General features: G+C 42.6%; 1 protein-coding gene across 1 annotated transcript; it reads right to left on the bottom strand.

The window, feature by feature from the left end:
* Positions 1–1,352: 1,352 nt before the first annotated feature.
* On the bottom strand, positions 1,353–17,225 carry LOC127754247 (probable pre-mRNA-splicing factor ATP-dependent RNA helicase DEAH4). Its single transcript, XM_052279734.1, has 16 exons — positions 16,923–17,225; positions 16,259–16,351; positions 16,075–16,179; positions 15,031–15,248; positions 13,390–13,442; positions 12,694–12,810; positions 11,313–11,404; positions 10,462–10,548; positions 10,117–10,331; positions 8,672–8,764; positions 4,584–4,707; positions 4,364–4,505; positions 3,047–3,116; positions 2,472–2,629; positions 1,854–2,029; positions 1,353–1,769 (listed from the first exon to the last, which is right to left on the bottom strand). The coding sequence occupies exons 1-16, from the start codon at positions 17,153–17,155 to the stop codon at positions 1,619–1,621; spliced, it is 2,127 nt and encodes a 708-aa protein (XP_052135694.1). The 5' UTR covers positions 17,156–17,225; the 3' UTR covers positions 1,353–1,618.
* Between the last annotated feature and the right edge of the window lie 5,220 nt (positions 17,226–22,445).

The following is a 22,445-nucleotide window of genomic DNA, read 5'->3' as shown; positions in this document are numbered from 1 at the left end:
AATTTTGGTTTTTTTAAGTACACCCCAACAGTTCCCCTCACTAACTTGCAAATGAAATCCCCTTCCCTATCCTTCTCATTCTTCACTAATGGGGAGCACGCCGGCTTCTAGTAGCACGCACGAGATGATGAGAGTGACACACGGGAGGAGGCGGGAGCGATCACAGGGGACCGAGAGTGACTTTCTTTATCCATTGGTAGTTTTCGGGCGAAATATTTTTTATATTAGTAGATGAAACCTCGTGCAGAAGTTTAGTATGATTACAGTAACAGTAATGTGTAATATAACTAGACATCTAGATACTGGAGAAACCATTTTTGATCGGTTGCCAAAAAGCCACAATAGTCCCGGTTCAACTAAAAACCGGAACTAAAAATCATTTTTAGTCTCAGTTTAAAAGTGCACAGGGACTTCATGATCTTTAGGGCCTGTTTGGCACAGCTCCATCTCCAGCTCCACCCCTCCTGGAGCTGGAGCTCAGCCAAACAGTTTCAGATCCACCAAAACTAGGAGTGGAGTTGGATGAAACTCTCACAAAATGTTCTAGAGTTGTGGAGCTGGGTTTAGGCAGCTCCACAACTCCACTCCAGACTCAACTCCTAGAGTTATATTTAGGAGTTGGAGCTGTACCAAACAGGCCCTTAATCCCGGACTAAAAATCATCTTTAGTCCCGGTTCTATTTGTGTTAGACAATGTTAGAGCACTGAGAAAATAGATCTTTAGTCCCAGTTAATATCACCAACTATCTCCCTCCCACGTCTTAAATAGATCGAACCACCATAGATTTAGACTTTCTCATCCTTATCTCTCCACTATCTATTTTTCCTCTATCCTTATCTCTTTCCTTCCTCTAACTCCTTATCTCTTTCCCCTATCTTTTCTCAGCGTAGGACTAAAAACTTGTTTCACAAAACTACAGATATATGTTGTAGGGTAAAAGATGTGGCCCTTGATTGGTACCCTCGGTCACAGGATCTTGCCGCCGCAAAGGCCGTTGCGCGAAGCTGCCAACGCTGTTGCAGCCAGCGCCGCCGCTGCACTGTAGCCATCATGTGAACCGCCAGTCATCTCTGCAGCTTCCACTTCGCTGAATAGATTCAAGAGCTTATTTGGATAGATTTTAGTATGCAAATTATTTGTTTACGGAAAGTTGGCAGTGGATGGATTTTGTTTGAAGGGGCGATGCATGATTGCAATGGTAGCAAGATTATCTTCCGATCAACATTTGATTAGCAGTAATCATCTAAAGCCTAACCCAATTTTTCCTCAGACAGCTGTGCGAAACCAAACAATCAAAAGAGACAGGCTGCCTGACTAGGCAAAATTCATCATCTCGGGTGGCTCTCTGGCATGCAAAATCCTCAGGCATATGGCACCAAGACACCAGCCAAACAGGCCTTTAAACGGTTACAAAGTTCTCAAGCTTGACAAATGGATGGATATGATGAAATTTAGACTCACATAAATGTCTCTGCTTGTACCTACAATACTTCTGCTATGGTAAGTAATAAGAGGTAGGGAAATATGATACTGAAGATTGTCATGTTATCACTCCCTGTTCCTCTCATTACGTATGGGACCTACCCTCCAAAGAATAGCTTGGTTAAGCACATACTGTCATTTCTTGCCTTTTCGAGCCAGGTAGCGCTCGCGAGCTGCCTGTATTTTACTGTCCACGTCAGATTGTTTAACATCCATTGCTTTCTTTGGGGAGCTTACTTGTTTATCCTCTAGAGGTTCTGGATCTTTCGATCCGCTGGAACCACCACTGTAATATAATTGAGATTATTACTGTAGTAGCATAAATTGCCATGTTAGAAATAGTAATTATTTTAACCCATATATTTCATACCTTAATTTGTTCATGTCCAATCTTTCAAGCTTCTTCAATATAGGTTTAACCCAAGACTGATCCACGGCACAAACATTTCTCATGAAAGGACGAGTAGTATTTATTAACTCATGGTAGACAACATATACCGGCAGTTTCCCATATTCATCACCTTCCAGTACGGAAAATGGATGCACCTGCAAAAAGAATATATAACAAACTGTAAAGGGTCAACAGTAATTAAGTTTGTAAACTAAAGAATGTAGTCAAAACCAAAATGACAAAATTCTACAAAAACAGCTTAAACCAGTCACTGTGAGATTCATGCGTTCCTGTTGCATGAGACAACTATTATTTGCAGCTAATATCCAGCATATCTAAAATACTTTGTCGACAATTACCCGAGAACAAACTGCATACTCTCAGCAAAGCATATTCAGCATATCTAAACAGTTCAAGTAGCAACTGAAAGTTTCATTGGCTTCTACATCTAGTAAAAAGTTTGGCACAAAAAACTGCTACCTTTTGGTTTGGTTAAGCTGGCTAATGTTTCATTCGCCAGAATCATCTCAATTTACCCTTGCCATTTATGCTTGACACTATAGCAAAACTAATCTGATAGATTGCAGAAGTCAATACCTGCACTAGTTGTGCCCTGTATCCAACCGTATGATAACCATTGTGATGCAGCATCCTCTCAGCGAGCTGGTTACCATATCCAACACATAGAGCTCTCCTTAATTTTCTATAATCAGGGTCACTCTTCCGCTCTTTCTTTGCTTGCACATCTGTTGAACCTAAATTTACAAAAAAAGAGGTATGTTTAGTAGCTTTTGATATACGGGCCAAACTTAAACATAATAGTTGAGTGAACATTGGAATACGTAATGCGCTGGGCTCTGGATCTATTACATATTTTGGTTGCAATACAAGCAAGATGAGTTCAGGTTATATTGCATCTGTAGTCGAGCACTGCATGGATATTACTGAGATTCTAGAGGTAGGACGTACATCTTCATGGAGGGCATATGTAACAATATCTTTGTGGTAGTTCCTAGAAGTTAAAATTCAAAAAGTAGAACAACGAATTGACAAAAGAGGAAAAAACAGCTCAACAACAGAGGTGTCCCAGGAAAGGAAGAAGCAAACAGGTAGTAGGTTTTTGAAAGGGTGGGTACACAATAAAACAGAAACTAGAATTACTGATTACCGACCTTTTGCAATTTTTTGAATAATCTGACTTAATTGGTTTCTCACATCTTTGCTGAATTTCATGCCTCTCACCTGCAAAAGATAGTTCTGTGATCTACATTGTAATCTAATGTCTAGAAAACTATCTAGGGGGTATAAAGTCTTTAAGTATCATGACAAACAGTATATGCAGGCATATAGATATGATGATCACACAATGTTATCCTTGTTATATGTTTCAAAGTTTGCATTGCTAGCATGAAAACTATAAATGCTAAAAGGCAATTTAAGATGGGAACGTATCATATGCACACAAGCTTCCGGTGCACACTTCATGCACACCAACTAACAAATATCTCCAAAAATTCTAGAAAAAAGTAGACTTGTACTCTCAATAGTATTGCACCTATGTGTGAAATCTCATGTTTGAATTAATTATTTTTAGACGTAACATAAAAGACAAAATTCTGATAGTATACTCTTATACCTGACAGTTTTTTCTTTTTTTGCTACGGCTAAAATATAATGAATTTTCAGATGAGACTTTACACATATGTGTAATACTCCCTCCATTCGAATTTGATCAACCTATTTCACCTGGGCTCCAGACTAAGGAACACTTGCATGCAAAATGAGAAGACGAGCAGCCAATTTTTATTCAATGAAGCATCCTATTTTTGCTCAATTGATTGGCTTGAATGAGAACCGAAGAGCCAGGCAATCCTTGCATGCCAAAGCAATAAATCTGCATGCAAAACTGATTGGCTAGCATGTAAATCAAAGAGCCACCCAATCCTTGCATGGGAAAACAATAAATTTACATGCAAAACTGAACAGCCACCACATCCTTTATGCACTGATCAATTCTGAATGTTTTGCTTTTGCACTTATCAATTCCAAATGGAGGGAGTACTATTAGGATTGCATGTCCAATTTTTTCTAGAATTTTCGAAGACATTTGTTAATTGCTGTGCACAGAGTGTGTATCAGAAACTTGTGTACATAGGATATGTTCCCATTTAACATGACATGCTTCGAGGAACAATGACAACTAGCAGTCCACAGAAATGGTACTTAAATATAGAGAAAATCCCATATGAACAAAGAATTGAAAGTAAACCTGAGCTTGTGGGGCATAATTTTTAAGCATGAAATTTCATGACAACAAAGATCAATGGCCTATTTAAAATAAAATTCAGGTATTATATCATGCTTTGTGATTCGGCTTGTTCTATGCAGGAAGGTCCAACACAGTTGCATTTATTTTTGCAACACTAGTACTTACTAATTTTATTCCTTTCACTGTATCATATTAGAATCAAAATGTTATTTTCATTCACCTGCAACTCATGATCTGAGCACCATCTTGGATCATAGCCTGTTCGATCCCAACTTTCAAATATCTGAAGCAACTGTATATGGTCGCCCCAACCAGAACCATCAGGAAGCTCTTGCCTTTTCCTCTTTCCCTCCATGTCTTTGCTGTAAGGGTGCAATAAGTTCACCATAAAATTCAATGTGTTACAGTAGCTTAGATGAATTACAAAACAAAATGCCCACCTTCTAGTTGACCGGAATGTGATTTCAGCTGACAGAACTGCAGCAACAGTCAATGCCTGAGATAGACATCCCAATTCGTTTGCTTCAATCAAAGTCCTTGAAAGAGAAGGCTCAAGAGGGAGCTCTGCACACATATCACGGGACAACATATCTTGCATAAGTCCATAAGTTACTTGACACTAGAATTTTGACGTACTGGTTCTTTTCTAAACAACATTCCAGCACCATCAACCCTGGTGCAGCTGTGCGACGCTGGATCCCGACGTGGCCATGGGTCAACGTCAGGTAACTGGAGCCAAGGGTTATTGGCACCAAGTCTTTTTAGGCAGAAGGGGGTGCGTTGGCTGCCACAAAAATTTGGCATCACCCTTGCACATTGTGTCCATCACAAATAATTTATCTATCAGTGGCATACACACAAATCATATCCAACAAACAGAATTCATCACATGTGAATAACAGTCCATCATGAAGCCATCATAATTTATCACACACTCACAATTTCAGCATCATCGCTACCCAGTACCCACTAGGTTCTGTTATGTACTCCAGTACAGATAAGCAATTGCAACATTTCTAGTAAAGGGGTAGGAATAATATAGCTACTTTTAGATGGGTACAAATTACTCTGTGGGTACCCGTTGACCCACTCTAGTTCAACAAAAGTAAAATTGGTTTTGTTGAACCAGAGTCAGTCAACAGGTACAAACAGAGTGACCCACACCCACGTCATACTCCTATATCTACTACAAGCACCATATTTAGTCTAGCAAATCATGTCGCGTACAATCATAAAATACAATAGCATGTAATGGGCATTACTAAGATAAGGGCCTTAGGCATAGTTGACCCAAGTGGCACATTGGCACCATGGAGGCTGTGCACCACAAGGGCAGGCAAGAAGATGGCGAGACTAAAGACACTTGTTTATCTCTTGCTTAATGAACAGAGATACAGCCCCATCCTTATATTGCCTCTTAAGAAACTTATATCTAAGATCATGGTAATAAATAACTCATTAATCTAAATTAAAGCAATCACGTGAGCTTCATATGTTTGAACAGTAACCACGCGGGTACTGTTCACGTGCGCAATGCTGCTGGACCTGGAGATATTGACCACTGCTTTTATATGGGAACTAATGGGCTCAGATGACATAGGTAAACAATTGGTTATCAAGCCTAGCAACCTATTGCAGGATTTAAGAAGTTATGAATTACAAGTAAAAATCTCACAACAGTTTTCTCATATACCAGTCATGTAAGAATGTGACCTGATGGAACACTGGCATGTGAAAAGAATGGTTTTCGAATATATAGTTGACAACTTGATACTTCTTCCTTCCATTATAAGTCATTATGGGTTTGTCCTAAGTCAATCTTCTATTCTTCTATAAGTTTAACCAAGTTTTACAGAAAAATGAATAGCAATATTTTCAACACAAAACAAATATAGTATACAAATAGTAATGAAACTAATTTGGTGTTGTAGATGTTATTACTTTTTTTCTATAAACTTGGTCAAACTTGAGAAGTTTGACTTATGACAAACCCAAAATATCTTACAATATGAAACAGAGGGAGTATTAGACAAGTTACTAGTTGCAAATACAAAATTTTCCCAATAAATATCATATATCTAGAAAATTAGAAGCAGATAGTACAAAACTGTGGAAATTTCCAGATCATTACAAAAGCAACAGCTTGTTCCCAAGACAGGTTCTATAACATTGTGGAGATATTCAAATTCCAAACATTATATAGACATGTAAACGGCTCATACTCAAGACAAAACAAGAGGAAAACTATGGCCATTGCACAGGGAACAAATCTTACTACACAAAAACTCACCAGACATTAAAAAACTAGACGTGCCCACGCGGCGACACGCCGCGCTCAGGCAATTACTCGTTTCACTTCAGTTTTATTTGGCCTAAAAGAATACTAAAAATATTTTATACACATGATGACAATCCACACATGGCTAATGTAAGATAAAATATCAACTTATAGAAACTTGATGATCGCACATCCACACATGATGATCACAGCACAGGTTAATATCAACTATCATATAATATTGCTTATAGAAACTTGTAAACATGCATATGTGCCGTGATTAACTAAAAAATTCACTCTTTGTTGTAAAAACCCCTAAAATCCAAATATGCTTTCCGTTCGCTCTCATGTGGTTCCATATTAGCCTGTTGTTCCACTTCAAAGCATTAAAGCAAGCATAGATATAGTACGTTTTCTAGCTTAGTAAACTAGTCTATGCCCAACAAGCATCTTGCGAGAACAAATCCATCTGGTTCATTGCTTTATCAGTTGATCAGATAACAGATTAGGAATGGAGTTTTCCTTGACCTGGAATTGCACTTAGATAAGTGTAAGAAACCATGGCACTACCTTGAAACCGAAAAAAGTGCACTATACACTCCTGAAGGCTGCTTCTGGTTGGAAACCAGTGGAAAAGACAAAACTCGAGATACTATATTTTGTAGTGTAAAATTTTGATACCTCGAGATACTAATTTTACATAAAAATTTTTGGTACTTCAACATATTTCTCAAGGATGGTACAAAAAAACCCAAACTCATAATCTTTTAAATTCCTTCAGCTCATGGATGAGATGAGAATTATTGAGATTTCTAGCCCTGTAGACATTTCAGGCTACCTGGCATGGGGTATATGTGGACGGATTCCTGCTGCTACCTTCATGCTCAATGAAGAGGCAACAATAGAATCATCAGAATCATCCAGCACAAACTATATGTAGTGCCAAGCAACCAGTGGCATACCCGCATAAGTGCAAAGCAAAATTAAGAGAACGATAGCAATTCTATCGGAGAACACACTGTGAAGTGTGAACACAAAAAGGATTTGAGTCAACGGGAGGAAAAACACACGGTTGTAGTATAAGGAAAAAAAAACTGTACAAATTATAAAAGTAAAACAAGAAACAATAAACAGACCATTGCCAGCTTGAAGATCAAAACAAGAACGGCACCGAACAGCAGCACAACGCGACCTAGCAACCGAAGATGACAACACAACGTTGATTAAGGAAACGTAACATACAGCAAGCATGAAAAACTTTGGGACGATCAAGGCTAAATAGATGAAAGGGAAAAAGAAAATAAGAAATAGGAGTAGAAACAAAAGGGTTGGGAGCAGCCACGTAAGACAGCATGGGCACACCCACGAGGCTACACACGCAAGCGCATGGCACCACGTGCAGGACGCATGCAAACACAAGCCGTGCACAAGCAGCAGCCGAACACACTAAGGAAAAAACACGCAGAGCAGAAATAACCAGGTAAGCAAGTCAACTACAAAAATTGTAAAAACCCAAAGACCGGCACGTATACGAAACCCCTGTAGAAACGTCAACAAACAAAACTGGACACCAGCTACGTCATTAAGAGAAAAAAGAGCCAGTCACAGCTAGGAAAGAAAACAGTTTAACACGCGGCAAACACTGGAGGGGTAAAAAAAAATGAAAAATCCCCAAAACGCAGTAATCTGACCGGAGGCTACTAGGTAAGTATTCCTGTTAGAAATACCAATAAAACAACAATGTCAACATAAACTGCCTGAAGCTTTGCACAAAAACATTAGACCTCTTAACAGTTGTATATATCAGACATTTCTGAATTGAAATATCAAAACATTGCCAGGTATGGCCTCCTTATATAGAACATTAGAGGTTAGACCGTTACATATTTAAGAGTATAAACTTCTTAAAATAAAGCCAAAAGGTTAACAAAAAGAAGATGACAAACACAGAAAATGATCATCCCTGTTCATGCTGCCGCTCCACACATCAACAGTTACTTCATGTGCTGGATGTGCTAACAGAGTCATCAAAAACGCACATGCACATATTGAACTAAAGATACAACAATATTATATTGGTATGCAACAAATAAAATTAGACCATGTGAAGTTCAAATAAAAGAAAAAGAAACCAGATATGCTCGTGATTTGATCAAACTTTAATTGCATACATTGTTCAAGAGTGAAGACAAACTCAAATAACCACCTGATTTCATTTCAATTGAAATGGGACAAGCAAGCTGAGAATACCTGCCATAATTCGTCCTACATCTGTTATTTGCCCATTTTCATCAATTGCATCGATGAGGTATAATTGCCTCAAAGCATCTTCTAATGATTCACCTGCAGGTCATTGTGCATCAAAGGTAAGAGATAGACAATATTAGTTTTTATTTCACAAGACAATTTGTACAGGCAAAGAAGTGGATGCAGTTTCACTGAGGATCTCCTGATACCAAACAGGAATAGTAAGCTACTAGTTGACATCCCCGCGCTTTGCTGCGGGATATGTGGATGAATGCATATTGTACATTGTATAAATGGTATATGTATATGTTTAAATAATGTAAAAATGATGTGGAGATAATGATTTGACATTGCTTGCATATTGAGTTCTAAAAATACAACAAAATTGTAAATGATATGTCATGTTTGCATGACATTTAAAATACTCTAGATAATAACTGCTATGGATGATGATGTGGTACACTTGCATGTGATTTAAAATATTCTAGATAATAAATGCTAGAGGGTGATCATGTGGCACACTTGCATGCTGGGCTTTAGGAGTTAGCGGGCATCAACTCCTAAAACAGGTGCATCAAAAGATATTATCATAATCCACCACAGTGCCAAATGGAGCGTAAGGTTAGTACTCTCTCTGTCCCATTTTAAGTGTAGCCATGATTTTATGTGTCCAACTTTGATCGTCTGTCTTATTGAAAGTTTTTTGGAAAAAAATTATAAACATAAGTCACACATAAAGTACTATTCATGTTTTATCATCTTATAACAATAAAAATATTAATTATAAAAAAATTTCAAATAAACGGACAATCAAAGTTGGGCACGAAACCTCATGATTGCACTTAAAATGGGACGGAAGGAGTAGGTCATATGCCTTTTGAAATAGGCTCGTCCAGCCACCATGAAAGTATTTGGGTGGAGGCTGGACCTAGAACAATAAATGTAATAACTTAAGTTAAACCATGCAGAACCAAGATTTTACCAACAGCTACTTATGTTGTGAATAGCACTACATTTGTATTCAAATATATGGCAATTGACTTTATTCAATCTTTGGTGTGCAACTTTGACCACTACTTGTCTATTAGAATATAACGATAATATCTAACAAATTATAATATTGTAAAAGTACTTGTAAAAAAAACCTACCGATATGATTTTTTATGTTTTCAAAATAAATATTTTGAGAGCTATTGATGGTAAAACTTTCCAAAATTGAACGAATAAAGTCAATGGGATCATATATTTATATACGAAGGGAGTATATATCTAGTTTCTGTAGATTAGGGTGTTCTTCTCGTTTTCCTTTGCCAATGGCCGTTGTCTATGTTTGCCTTTTGGAGCTAATCCAATAGATAAAGTGATTTCTAACAACAAAAAAGCATTAAAGATGGATGAAGATTGAAGAGCTATAATTAAGAATAGAGAATTCTGGAGTTTTATCTTACGAGATGGTGGGTCAAGGAAATCAAACTTCAGTATGTTGATATCAGGGAGATCTAACGATTTTAGATACAAAACACTTCCGGCAAGAGAAGAACGCTGGATTTCTGGGATTGTAGCCTCGAGAAACTCCTTTTGATAAATGGAAATTGGGTATAACCTATAGCACTTCCCAGGCCGAGTTCTTCCAGCTCGCCCAGCTCGCTGGTCAGCCTGCACTCTTGTTATTCAAGAAGTAGTATGGTAAATATTATGGATCATAACTAGATATCTCTGAACAGGATCATGATCTAGTTGAACAGATGAAGACAGTAGACAGATAACCACAGTGTGTGCAACATAGTATTTACCTGCTAATCTGAACTACGTCAAGTGAATACATTCCAGACGATGGGTTATACTGGCGTTGCTTTACATAACCACAATCAATCACAAACCTAGTGCATAAAAAAATATTTTAGTGATTTGCATACAAACCCAAAAGAAAAAGGAAAAAACACATCTCCAAGAACAAAATTGCAGCCATTCCAAGTTCAGCAGGGTAATAGAAAGATTGCAAATTTTGATAACACAATATCAGTTCAGCAGTTTCTTATTTATTAACAAAACAGCTAATGAAATCACAAATGTTCATCAGCACATTATTTTAATCGTAACACTAATTTCTCAGGATGAAAGATCATACTCAAATCACAACTTCGTACGTACATTAAAGAGCGAGTGGCAAAGCTATATTCAAGCTTTTTCCTCCTAGACATGTACAAGGTATCTCCAAGTTATGCATATTTCTTTTATATAAAATCAAATAGATAATTAGTTTGTGAATTCAACATATAAACCATATATTTTTTTCCTTTTAAGTTTAAGAATATAAGCATTCATGTGAATTTAATGATATTATAGCCATTTGCTCCTACCATTTTTTTTTTACAAAAATACACTTCAAAAACTGATACTAGCAGATCAGTTGATGTAACTCTCATAAATTTAATAGCATGTTACTAGTAGTTCATAACAAAAATTCTAGCCATTTCCTTGCATAACTCTAAAAAAAGTATTTATTTGCATATACTTTTCCACAAAATCAGCTAAATACATCATAAACACAATAATCTATCACTAAATAAATAAAAAAGGCTGAAGATGGAAACTGAAGGTATATGTGCACTTTAACTGACTATGTTTGCAGTTTGCTGCTTACACAACACCATCCACAGTAAGAGATGTTTCAGCTACATTTGTTGCAACAATGAACCGTCGACAATTTGGAGGTGCTGGAGCAAATGCCCGGACCTATTGTGACAAGGGAATACATCAGCAATGATGCTATAGAGCATCAAACATTTACCAACAAATGGAATGAAGGACAATTAATGAATATAAATACTAATAAGTGTGCTTAAACCCAAAAAGATTAGACCAAAACAGCAGCTTTGGCAACAAATCGGGATCGACCTTGCTTTTCAACTCTCAGTTGAGCCTATTATAATTCGCATCCATCAGTGCATCCATTTGTTAGAACGTGATCCCCAGGTAGTTAAATTTTGCTATCATAGCCATATATTGTTAGGGGGTTGGTTAAATATCATCCAAGGTTATCCTGTTGCAGCAATGCAGCAAACACAGAATAAAAAAGATACTCTAGTCCCCCAAGAAGGTCGATCAACAGCAAGCAATACACACAACAAAAAAGGAAAAATAAACATTGAAATATTCCTGGTTGGCAATTTTTTTCAGTGACATCACAAAATCTTACAAATTTTGCTTTAATATAATCTACTACTAGATAAGTAATTGTAAGGCTTGTTCAGAAGACTTTTGCCTGCTAAGAAATTTCACTTAGCTGCAATAGTGTAGGAACTGTACATTGCAATGCCAAGCTTCATTGATCAATTAGAGAAATGGAGAAGAAACATGGCCAGGTGTGTTTATTAGGTTCAGTAGCTATGGATCACTAGATAAGCTCATATACGAAAAATTAAATTGATTAAGTAACTGAAAGATTAAAATATATTCTCTGTTCAAATTTGTATTATAATCTAAAACATACACTCAAATTTCCTTAAATTCAAACATCAGTATATAAAAAACATATTTCAGGTGAAGTTGACATTATCAAATTTGTTAATAATAGTATTTCACACTCCGTCTATTCTCAAACAGATGATGTTTTAGAACGTGTGCAGTCAAACCTTGGAATCTTGACTCATAAACAAATGCAAACACCTCCTAATCGCTATAAGATTTATAGGTGAATGACATTAATAGGCCCGTCATGAAGAATACCTAAAAGATTTATAGGTGAAAATGAAATTAATAGGCCCGTCATGAAGAATACTTTCATATCGCTATCAATAATGAATTTTATAACTATGTCATGTCCCAAAAGTCACCAAAAAAGAACGGAGGTAGTAATATAAAAGCTCCACGAAATTTTCATGAGCATAATCAAACAAAGTATTCAAAGGCGCATATTGGAGACCACATACATGTCCAAAATGTCATATACAAGCATTCATGGGATGTCATATATGCAAGAAACAAATATAACAATACACTAGAATGGAAGATTAATGAATTACCTGTTGTTCAGGTGGCAAAGAACCGTGAAGTGGAAGGACAAGAGCATCCATACAAGAACCTTCCTCTAGATTTTGAATTCTTTCCTCCAATTTTGATACCATCTTATCAATGTCATCCTGACAAAATACCATTCAATTAATTCAAAAGGTCTGTATAAGTACGGAGTACAACAAAAGAAAGGGAGAAAAGTTTAGCAAAGAAATGGAGATCATCCATTGATTCATAAATGTTTAGTTAATCAGTGTTCCAAAAACAGACCAGTAAACGTTGTGTTTTTTTGCCATACTAGTAACATGCCCATGCATTGCAACATGCCCATATGATTAGAATGGGTTGCATGGGCCCATATGACTAGGGATGGGTTGGGAGTGTGAATCGAGACCCAACCACTTATGGGCGGTGGGGTGAGAGAAGGGATGGAGGGAAAATCGAGATACAACTGATTACACGATGGAAGAAGAGTAAGGAGGAGGACTCCGCTTTTAAGTAGTAGTATCTATACAATAAAGTAAACACGGGGCTGTTTTGGGGCATTAAATTATAACTAGATGAAAGCCCAAAAATCCAGGAGTATTACTGATTTTATAGCATATCTCTGACGATATCCTTAGTGTCAAATAGAACAAAAAAAATATCCTTCAAAGTTTCAGAAACATCAAGCTCAAGCATGCAAAAAAAATATATATTCTGCTAACCTTTCCTGTCATGAATATTAAGACATCACCAGGGGATTCCTTAACATGAATATCTGTTGAAGAAAAAGAATGTTTGGAACTGTTAGAAACACTAGCTAAATACCTGTGATTTGCTATGGATAAAAATGAATTATACATGTGCTAACATTGTTTGGAACAAGTTAATTGTAAGATTTTTGGAACAATATCATCCCTGATTCCCTGTGGATGTCTTTGCATGGTAAACATAAATTCTAGGGATGAAATAAGAGATTAACAATATGTAGAAGTACTGTTTTATAAAATTAAAGTACACAAAGGAGTAGTTGGTAAAAAAATACAACAGAGTTGGTGGGTGGCAGATTCACTGCCACCACCATTGTCTTCTTTTAAAGGAGTATAGATATCAAATAGTTAAGCAAATATGAAACACCATGGCCCAAAAGTTTAACAAAATATATTGTTATTATTTTCAAATAATAAAAAATTTGATTTTTCCAGCATGAATATAAATCATATGTCAGCAGACATACTCCTCTGACACTAATATGTGTATTTCGTTAAAAAAATCATGGTATTGTTAAGGCGGTAAGGCGTAAGGCGAGGACCCAGCACGCCTTACACCTTAGGCAGTAAGGCATAAGGCGAGGCAACGCCTTATACAGATAGAAAAATAGGAAATGAAAGACTTTTTCGTAATATCTAGAGTCCAAGGATTAAAATGGAAGATGAAAATAGGAAATGAAGGACTTCTTCGTAATATCTAGAGTCCAAGGACTAAAATGGAAGATGGTGACAGATATTTATCTATCCATCCCCATCCCCGTCCCCATCCCCATCCTCAATCCCATCGGCGCCACCTACTCGCCTCCGCTCCACTGCCGCCGACGGCAAGACCTCTCCGCAGCCGTCGCGTCCATCCCCTCTGGTCCTCCCTCTTCCCCTGCCGCCACCGCTCCTCATCATCAGGTGGTGCTGGGCATCGAGGGAGGTGGATCTGGCTTTGCCAGTGGTCGGGGACGACAGCGACAACCACGTAGGTCAGCTATTTTCATTCCTCCCCCTTCCCCTGCTGCCGCTCCTTCTCCAGGATTGGTTTATCCCCTTGATTTTGCCCTTTCTCTAGTTTTTCCCGTAAAGCGGAGGCAGCGCCTTACCGCCTTAGGGGCGCCTTAACAACCATGATGGTATCCCAAGATATGGCTTTAAAAAAAGTAGTTTTTTAAAATGATGTTTTATAATGTTAGTAAAACCAGTGCGGAGTGTACTTAACATAAATAAGAGCCATCAGATACAGACACATCCCAAATTCGCCAGAGCTTTAAAGAGGTTATTCATAGGTGTAGCAGGTCCAGCACTTATTTCATCTTTTTTTTTTTTACATTATTTGTCCATCCAACTTGACCATAGCAGGACGAATACTGTAAGAGAGATTCAAGGGAAACTGGCCTAGTTACCCTCTTGCCACTATAATGCTAGCCCATTCATGGGCACATATCAAAACCATCCATGACATTTGTTACATAGCTTATCTCTTATGACAATGATTGATGTATTCCAGTAGTGAAATAACACATAGTGACTTAATAGAGATGCACCAACAATATTCACATGTCATTGTCAAGGTTTAAAATATAGCTACATAAAGAAAATGATAATTACCTATAGCGGTTCTCAGAGAAGATTCTATATAATTCGTTGGACGTTCCGTGCTGTAAAACTTCTCCACAGGGAATAAGGTTCCAGGGATATTCAACACAGGACATCCAGAGAAGAACTTTGACACTTTCAAACCATCAAGAGTAGCAGAAGTGATCAGAACTTTCAAATCTGAAGCTCGATCCTTAATTAATCGTTTCATTAAACCTAGAAGAATATCACTGTAAACAAACAAATATCAGAACGCGACTAAAGCTTTCAACAAATAGCAACAAAATCCAGCGGTCGTGTGGCCGATACCAAACAAGAAAAAGTTAGTACTGACTATCGATCACTTCAAAAATACAATTGCTAGCTTACAATTGAAGCATCTGAGAACCAATTATAATAAATATGGGCAAAATATGGAGAACGAAAACCACAGTAAAGTTGCATCCTACAGTTAGTAAATAGTTACTAGGCATTTGCGATCCGAGGCCCTCCCATTCAAAGTTGTCCAGGTAAACATCTAATATAGAGAACTATCGATTATATCAAAGTCAATTTTGAGAACACATACTAGATGTCTACATTACTTGTGAGTGAAAATATCGTATAGGTACTAATTCCTAGCAGTAGAGAAAGAACGCATCAGAAGAAAAGGCAAAGCTAAGTTGATTTATATAAAATAGGTACAGGAAGACCAAATATAACCAATACATTTATGTTGACTCCCAGTTTCATGGCACACAGAATGGCTTCCCAGCACTGTTTTGTTCACTGTTCCAAAAACCGGACACATAAGCAACAAAAGTTCAACAGGCATGCAATCAATCTTGGGTAAATCTATGTAGTGTATAAGCAACAAAAGTTTAACATATTACTATAACTAAATGTAGTGTATGACCCATTCCCGGTAATTATCTTATTTTGTTTTCAAATCACAAGTTTTCAATTCAAACAACAAGAAATGGGTGTGGAATAACTGAAGAGTAAGCAGCAAACTTGATAAAGTGCTAAACTTTAATTCAAACTCTTATAGATCAGTTGAACATATAAAACGCATACGTGTTTAAACTGCGCTCGTGAGCTTCATCCAGAATAATTACTGAATACTGCTTCAACTCAGGGTCTGAAAGGCTTTCGCGCAGAAGAACACCATCTGTCAGGTACCTGCATATCCGAAAATAGAATGAGTTCGCATATTGTTCAAGAAGAAATTCAAGTCACATAAACACCCTCTGAGGCTTACTTTATGCAGGTTTTCTCTGAAGTTCTATCTTCAAATCGGATGGCATAACCAACTTCATCACCAAGGGGAACACTGAGCTCCTGTGCTACTCTCCTGCAAATATTCAGATTGCCAGCATTCATAATGGCATCCTAAAAAACATTTTCCACACTTGAATATAGGCATAGCACAAGACTACACTGGAAAACTATTCTTCTCTGTACATGTATAAATATGCATATGCTGTAAACATAGTGCTGCTCGCCAGGAAGAACCACTTCAAAATTTCTTAACAAGCAGGTTCTTAAGTTTTCTCCCCTTAAAACACTTCTAAATTAAAATAAATGGCTTGGCTATCCAGAAAGCAGCTGCAGTTTTTACAAACGATGTCCTCGTATCTCCACCATCACGATTCTAAATTTCAAGATGAATCTGCAATTTTCGTATCCCTTAAGTGCTAATGGCCAAAATCCAACACATCTGAGAGCTTTTCAGGCATAACCAGACCCACACGAACCCAGTAAGAATGTACCCTGAGCTAAAAGGAAACCAACATTTGAAAATAACAACATGAATAGAAAGGGGGAAGTTGTACTAAACTCCCAGGTAGCAGATAACAACGAGCGCGCGCAGGTGCGACCGTGCCACCGTGGGGGAAGACAAGCGAAGCACGGAGTCGGGTTACCTGGAAACCGAGACGGCGGCGACGCGACGGGGCTGGGTGACGGCTATGGCACCACGGCGGGTGTAGCCGCCGCGGTGGAGTATCTGGGAGAGCTGGGTGCTCTTCCCCGAGCCGGTCTCACCGATCACCACCACCACTGGGTTCGCCTCCACCGCAGCCATGATCTCGTCCTCGTGCTCCGAGATCGGCAGCGCCGGCGGCGACGGCTGCGGCGGCGGCGGCGGCGATGGCATGGCGGAGGAGGCAGCTGGGATGTGTTAGGGTTTTGATTTGTTTTTGTTTTTCCTCCTCTCTCTCTCTCTCTCTCTCTGGTTTTTCCGGCCGTTGGACTGCCGCCCGGTGATGAAAGGAAAAAGTCCACCGAAGGTCCCTCAACTTGTCATCCAGTTACAAAATCATCCCCGAACCACACCAGGTATTCGACGTACCTCAACTCACAGAGCCGTTCATTTTAGGTCCCTCAATGGCTTTGACCCCAATTTTTTCCTACGTGACGGCTGAGTCAGTATGAGACCCATATGTGCCCACATGTCAGGATGCCACGTAAGCTCCTCTCCCTTCCTTTCTCTCTCACTTCTCCTCTGCAGGATCACGGACGGTAGGGGATGAGTGCCGGCGGCTGGCGGAGGAGGAGGTCCTGCGCGGCGAGTGCGGCGTGCGCGTCCGGTGGCCAACAGGGGAGGAGGGCCAGCGCGACGGGCACGGGCGGTGCCCAGCATGGGAGGAGGCCCTGGCCCAGCGTGTGCGGCGGGGGCATCTAGCAGCCGGCAGGGGAGGAGGGTCGTGTGCGGCGAGCGTGGCTGGCGGCCGGCAGGGGGGAGTGCAGTGGAAAGGAGGGCCGGCGCGACGGGCGGCGAGGAAGGAGCAGGGCTGGGCTGACGATGGGCGGGGAGAGGAGCGGAGGTGGAGACGGACGCGGCGGCGGCGCCACCGGCGACAGCCTCTTCCTCGCCCTTGCCTCGCGTCGTCTCGCTCTCCGCTCTGCTCGACGGGAGGCGACTCCAGCGGTCGCCCGCGCGTCCTCCTAAACTTGGCGGCGTTGGCCCTCGTTGGCAGCAGCGACACTAGCTGGCGAAGACTAGCGGGGGAAGAAGCAGCAGCCGTCGGAGAGGAGCTTGACGTTGGCAGTGGCGGCCATCGGCTAAACCCAGTGGGCACCGTCCTCTGCCAGGAACGCGTAGCGGCGAGACCGGACGTCGAGCCCGGCGGGCTTGTCGGAGAGGTCGAGCTCGACGCCCATGGCGTGGGCCTGCTCCCCGTTTCCGTCGAAGAGGAGGAGCACCTCATCACGGCGGCATCATCCGCAACTTTGCAGACTCACCGGCCTCCCCGCTTCGCCCCGTCGGCCTCCTCCCCACCTGCTGGTTGCGGTGGCGGTGGCGGTGGGGGCGGCGTGGGGGGAGGCCCTCCTGGTCCGGTGCTCCCGCGCCGTCGCTTCCTCTCATCTTCTTCTCCATGGCCACTATAAATACACAATACACCTCGCCATGAACACTCCCAGGCCCAGCACACAGCAAAGCAGCAGTAGCAGTGCAAGCTCGAGCTAGCTACAAGTACAAGCTAGCAGCCTAGCAAAGCTCGATCTATAGCAATGGCGGCGAAGGCGGTGCTTGTTCTAGCGGTGAGCCTCCTCACCATGGCCGTGGCGGCCAGCACCGGGTCGTCGTCGTGCCCACGCGACGCGCTGAAGCTGCGTGTGTGCGCCAACGTGCTCAGCCTCTGTTGTTCCCTGCTGCTCGCTGCTCAACGACCTTCCCCCGTGTCACAGCCGCCGCCCGCTGCCTCCTCCTCTCCTGCCTCGCCCTGGCGGCCTCCTCCCTAGCTGTTGGCCAGCTCGCCTAGAGAAGAGAAGAGAAGAGAAGAGAAGAGTGAGAGAGAGAGAGGAGGAGGAAGGGAGAGCGGAGAGGAGGGGAGAGAGAGGATGATGATGTGGCATACTGACACGTGGGGGCCCACGTGGGTCCCACGCTGACTCAGACGCCACATTGGATAAATCTAGGGTCAAAACCACCGAAGGACCTAAAGTGACCGGTTTTGATTAGTTGTGGGACGCCGGATATCTTGTTTTATGGTTCAGGGATGATTTTGTAACTCGATGACAAGTTGAGGGACCTTCTGTGTACTTTTTCCATGATGAAATGAAGTTTCGGCCTCCTAGGCTCGTAGGCTTCTCGAGCACAAATGTTAACAATATGGCCCATTCGTTTCCCTTAATTGGATCCATGCCATTGTAAATATGCCATATTGGAAAAATGCCACTACTATTCATGAAATCGGGTATGTCGGAGATATGGGCCCGGGGGTATGTGGAGTAGAGGGGAATTATTTTCCTTCCGGCCACGTGACTCCGCAGGTTGGCCCCACTCGCGCGCCACGCGAGTCGTAGAAGCGCGCGGGGGGGGGGGGGGGGGCCTCGGGGCATGACGTCATCCCCTCGGGCTCTCCCGCGGCTTCGCCCCAAGGCCCTCGCCCGGCTGCCGCGCGGCAGAGAGAGAGAGAGAGCAAGAAGGGAGCGCAGGCTGAATAGCCATAAATGTGCGACGCCCCAACTGTCCCTCACCGCATTTAATGCGGTCAGGACAGACGTGCGGCGCGCCTAGCTAACCCCTATCTATCGGGTATGACCGGTTTGTGACCGGCCCGTCTCCGTCCCATCCGATGGATAAGGCAATCATGTCCTCACGTCGCCCTTGTCCCCGGTGGAGTGGGAGTGGGTATGACCCATCACATTCGGACGCTACTCGAGGAAGGGCTGTTGCATGTCATCGTTCATTTATAAGGGAATGACAGGGCTGACCCCCGTGTCAGGGGAGACGGCGCCAAGTTCCGCGCAAGAATCGGTTATTGCTTAGCTTCCGAGAGAAGGCACGGTTTGAAACCCAAAAAGGTGGAGTGGGGTTTCCCCCCCCCCCTCCCATGGAGGGGAAGTAGAGGTGGACATGTGGTATCCCCTTAAGCTATAAAAGGAGGACCCTGCCCACCGAGGAAAGAAAAGGAGGGGGGAGAGGGCCAAAAAAAGAGAAAGAAAACCCGAACTCCAGAAGAGAGGAAGCAAGTGCGCTCTCTCAAGGAAAAGAAACCCTTGTAAAACTCATCCATAATCCCAAACACAGGAGTAGGGTGTTACGTTCAATAGCGGCCCGAACCTGTATAATCCGACTGCGTGCATTCACTCCTGAGAGTCGTAGGGACGAGCAAGCGACTAACGAGAGACGAGCCTCCGCCCCCGGCCGAACTCACGAAAGGGGGGTCTCACGACTCCCCGCTATTGAGGGTCTTCCCTCGATAGGGTAGATACCATTGAAATCTTCGAAAATTAGAACCATGCCACTCCATCACATTTTCCGTCATTTTTGTCACATTTTCTATCACGGTGCCTTCATCTCCTTGTTGTCTTCGTCTCCAAGCAGCGTCGAAGGAGGACGAGGGCACGACGGCGATGGGGAAGGGACAAGAGGGCAGGACACGCACCCCGGCGAGGGCGGTGGCGAGCAGGACACGCACCCCGCCGCTCGATGGTACTGCTGCTCACTCGTCGCTCGTCGTCTTCGCCTCTGGGCTTCAGCCTGCGCCAAAGGAGGAGGAGGGCACGACGGCGATGGGGAAGGGGCGGGACGGGTGGAGAGCACCTCGGCGAGGGCGGCTGAGAGCGGGACGCGCACCACGCCGCTCGCCTGTCCCGCCGCTCGTCATCTTCATCTTCGTCTCCAACCTGCGCCGGAGGAGGAGGAGAGCACGACGGCGATGGGGAAGGGGTAGGACGGGACGCGCATCCCACCGCCGCTCGCCGGTACCACTGCTCGTTGTCTTCGTCTTCGAGGGAGGAATGGGGCACGACAGCAATGGGGAAGGGGCGGGACGGGTGGAGAGCTCCTCGGCGAGGGCGGCGGCAAGCGGGACGTGCATCCCGCCACTCGCTCGCCGCTCGTCGTCTTCGTCTGGGCTCTAGCCTGCACCAGAGGAGGAGGTGGGTGCAACGGCAATGGGGAAGGGGCGGAAGGGCATGAGAGCTCCTCGGCGAGTGGGACGCGCATCCCGCCACTCGCTCACCGTTTGTCATCTTCGTCTGGGCTCCAGCCTGCGCCAGAGGAGGAAGTGGGCACGACGGCGATGAGGAAGGGGCAGGAGGGCATGAGAGCTCCTTGGCAAGGGCAGCGGCGAGCAGGACGCCCATCCCGCAGCTTGCTGGTCCCACCTCTCGCTCGCCGCTCGTCGTCTTTGTCTTCATCTCCAGCCTGTGCCGGAGGAGACAGAGGGAACGATGGCGATGGGGAAGGGGCGGAGCGGGAGGAGAGCTCGTCGGTGAGGGCGGCGGCAAGCGGGACGCGCATCCCGCCGCTCGCTGGTCCCACCGCTCGCCAGTACGGCCGCTCGCTCGCCGCGCATCCTGCTCGTCTTCGTCTCTCTAGCCTACGCCGGAGAAGGAGGGCACGACAGCGGATGGGGAAGGGATGTGGATCTTACGAGGATGAAAGAAAAGTGAATGGCGAAGAAATGATTATAATTTTACAAAATTTCAGTGGCACCAAGTGGATATCACGAATTGTAGTGGCGTTTTTCTGATTTGACACATTTGTAGTGGCATGGATTCAATTAACCCTTGTTTTTCTACACTGATTGACTCAACACCCAACAGCTTGCATTAACTCAAAAAGGAAGTTCCTTCTTTATCCAGAGTCCTAGTACTAGAGCACTAAATTGCACACTAAGCGACAAACCTGCACCGATGAGAATATAACTCTCTTAAATAAACTAATTAAAGAACATAAAGAAACTCGAACACTTACTTTGACAAAAGAACCATCCGCCGAGGTACAAGTGAGAGAAGATGGCTGACAATTCCGACTTTCTTCGAAACTCCGTTGCAAGAATGTCAACACTCCGGCACTCCTCCGTGAAATTCTTGGAGGAACTTTGATATTTCGGAAAATTCCTTCCAGAGCTTCCCTTCACTCTCTACTAAGCCAACGTACTAAATATTAAACTACAAGTGAGCTATACTCTAGTTGAGCTCAAGTTGTGTGTGTTGAAGGTGCATGAGCTCCTCCTTTTATAGCCTCTATATGACGGTTGTAACAGTTATCCAGGCCGAGAATCGGGCATAACCATCATTGGAAAGCCACTTGGGACCTAGACATGGAAGGCTAGGATGAGATGCGCCAGAGGTGGTTTGGCTGAACCAGGGGTTCGGGTGACCCCTAGGCTCCACCTCCTAGTCTTCTCTTTTGACTAGTAGACTGATTGGTGGGCCCTTATGGCGGTTAGGATGGTTTGGCCCCACTTTAAGTCGGTTTCGTTTGTCAGGTGGGCCCTCTAATCCTGGTACTCGTGCATGATTGGTTGGAGGGTCATTTTCATCGCATGACTAGTGTATTTTCTCATTAAATGACCTGCATACATATATTTACTAAAACTATTGGAAGTGATTAGTAGTAAACTACTACGATTAAGTTTTGATAATATATTTGATATCTTTGATGCATGAATTGATACCTAAAGTTTGCACTTAACGACCGTTAACAG

This window comes from Oryza glaberrima, chromosome 11 (genome assembly GCF_000147395.1).
Source record: "Oryza glaberrima chromosome 11, OglaRS2, whole genome shotgun sequence".
Classification (NCBI taxonomy): Eukaryota; Viridiplantae; Streptophyta; class Magnoliopsida; order Poales; family Poaceae; genus Oryza; species Oryza glaberrima.
This window is presented reverse-complemented; position numbering and strand designations above follow the sequence as displayed.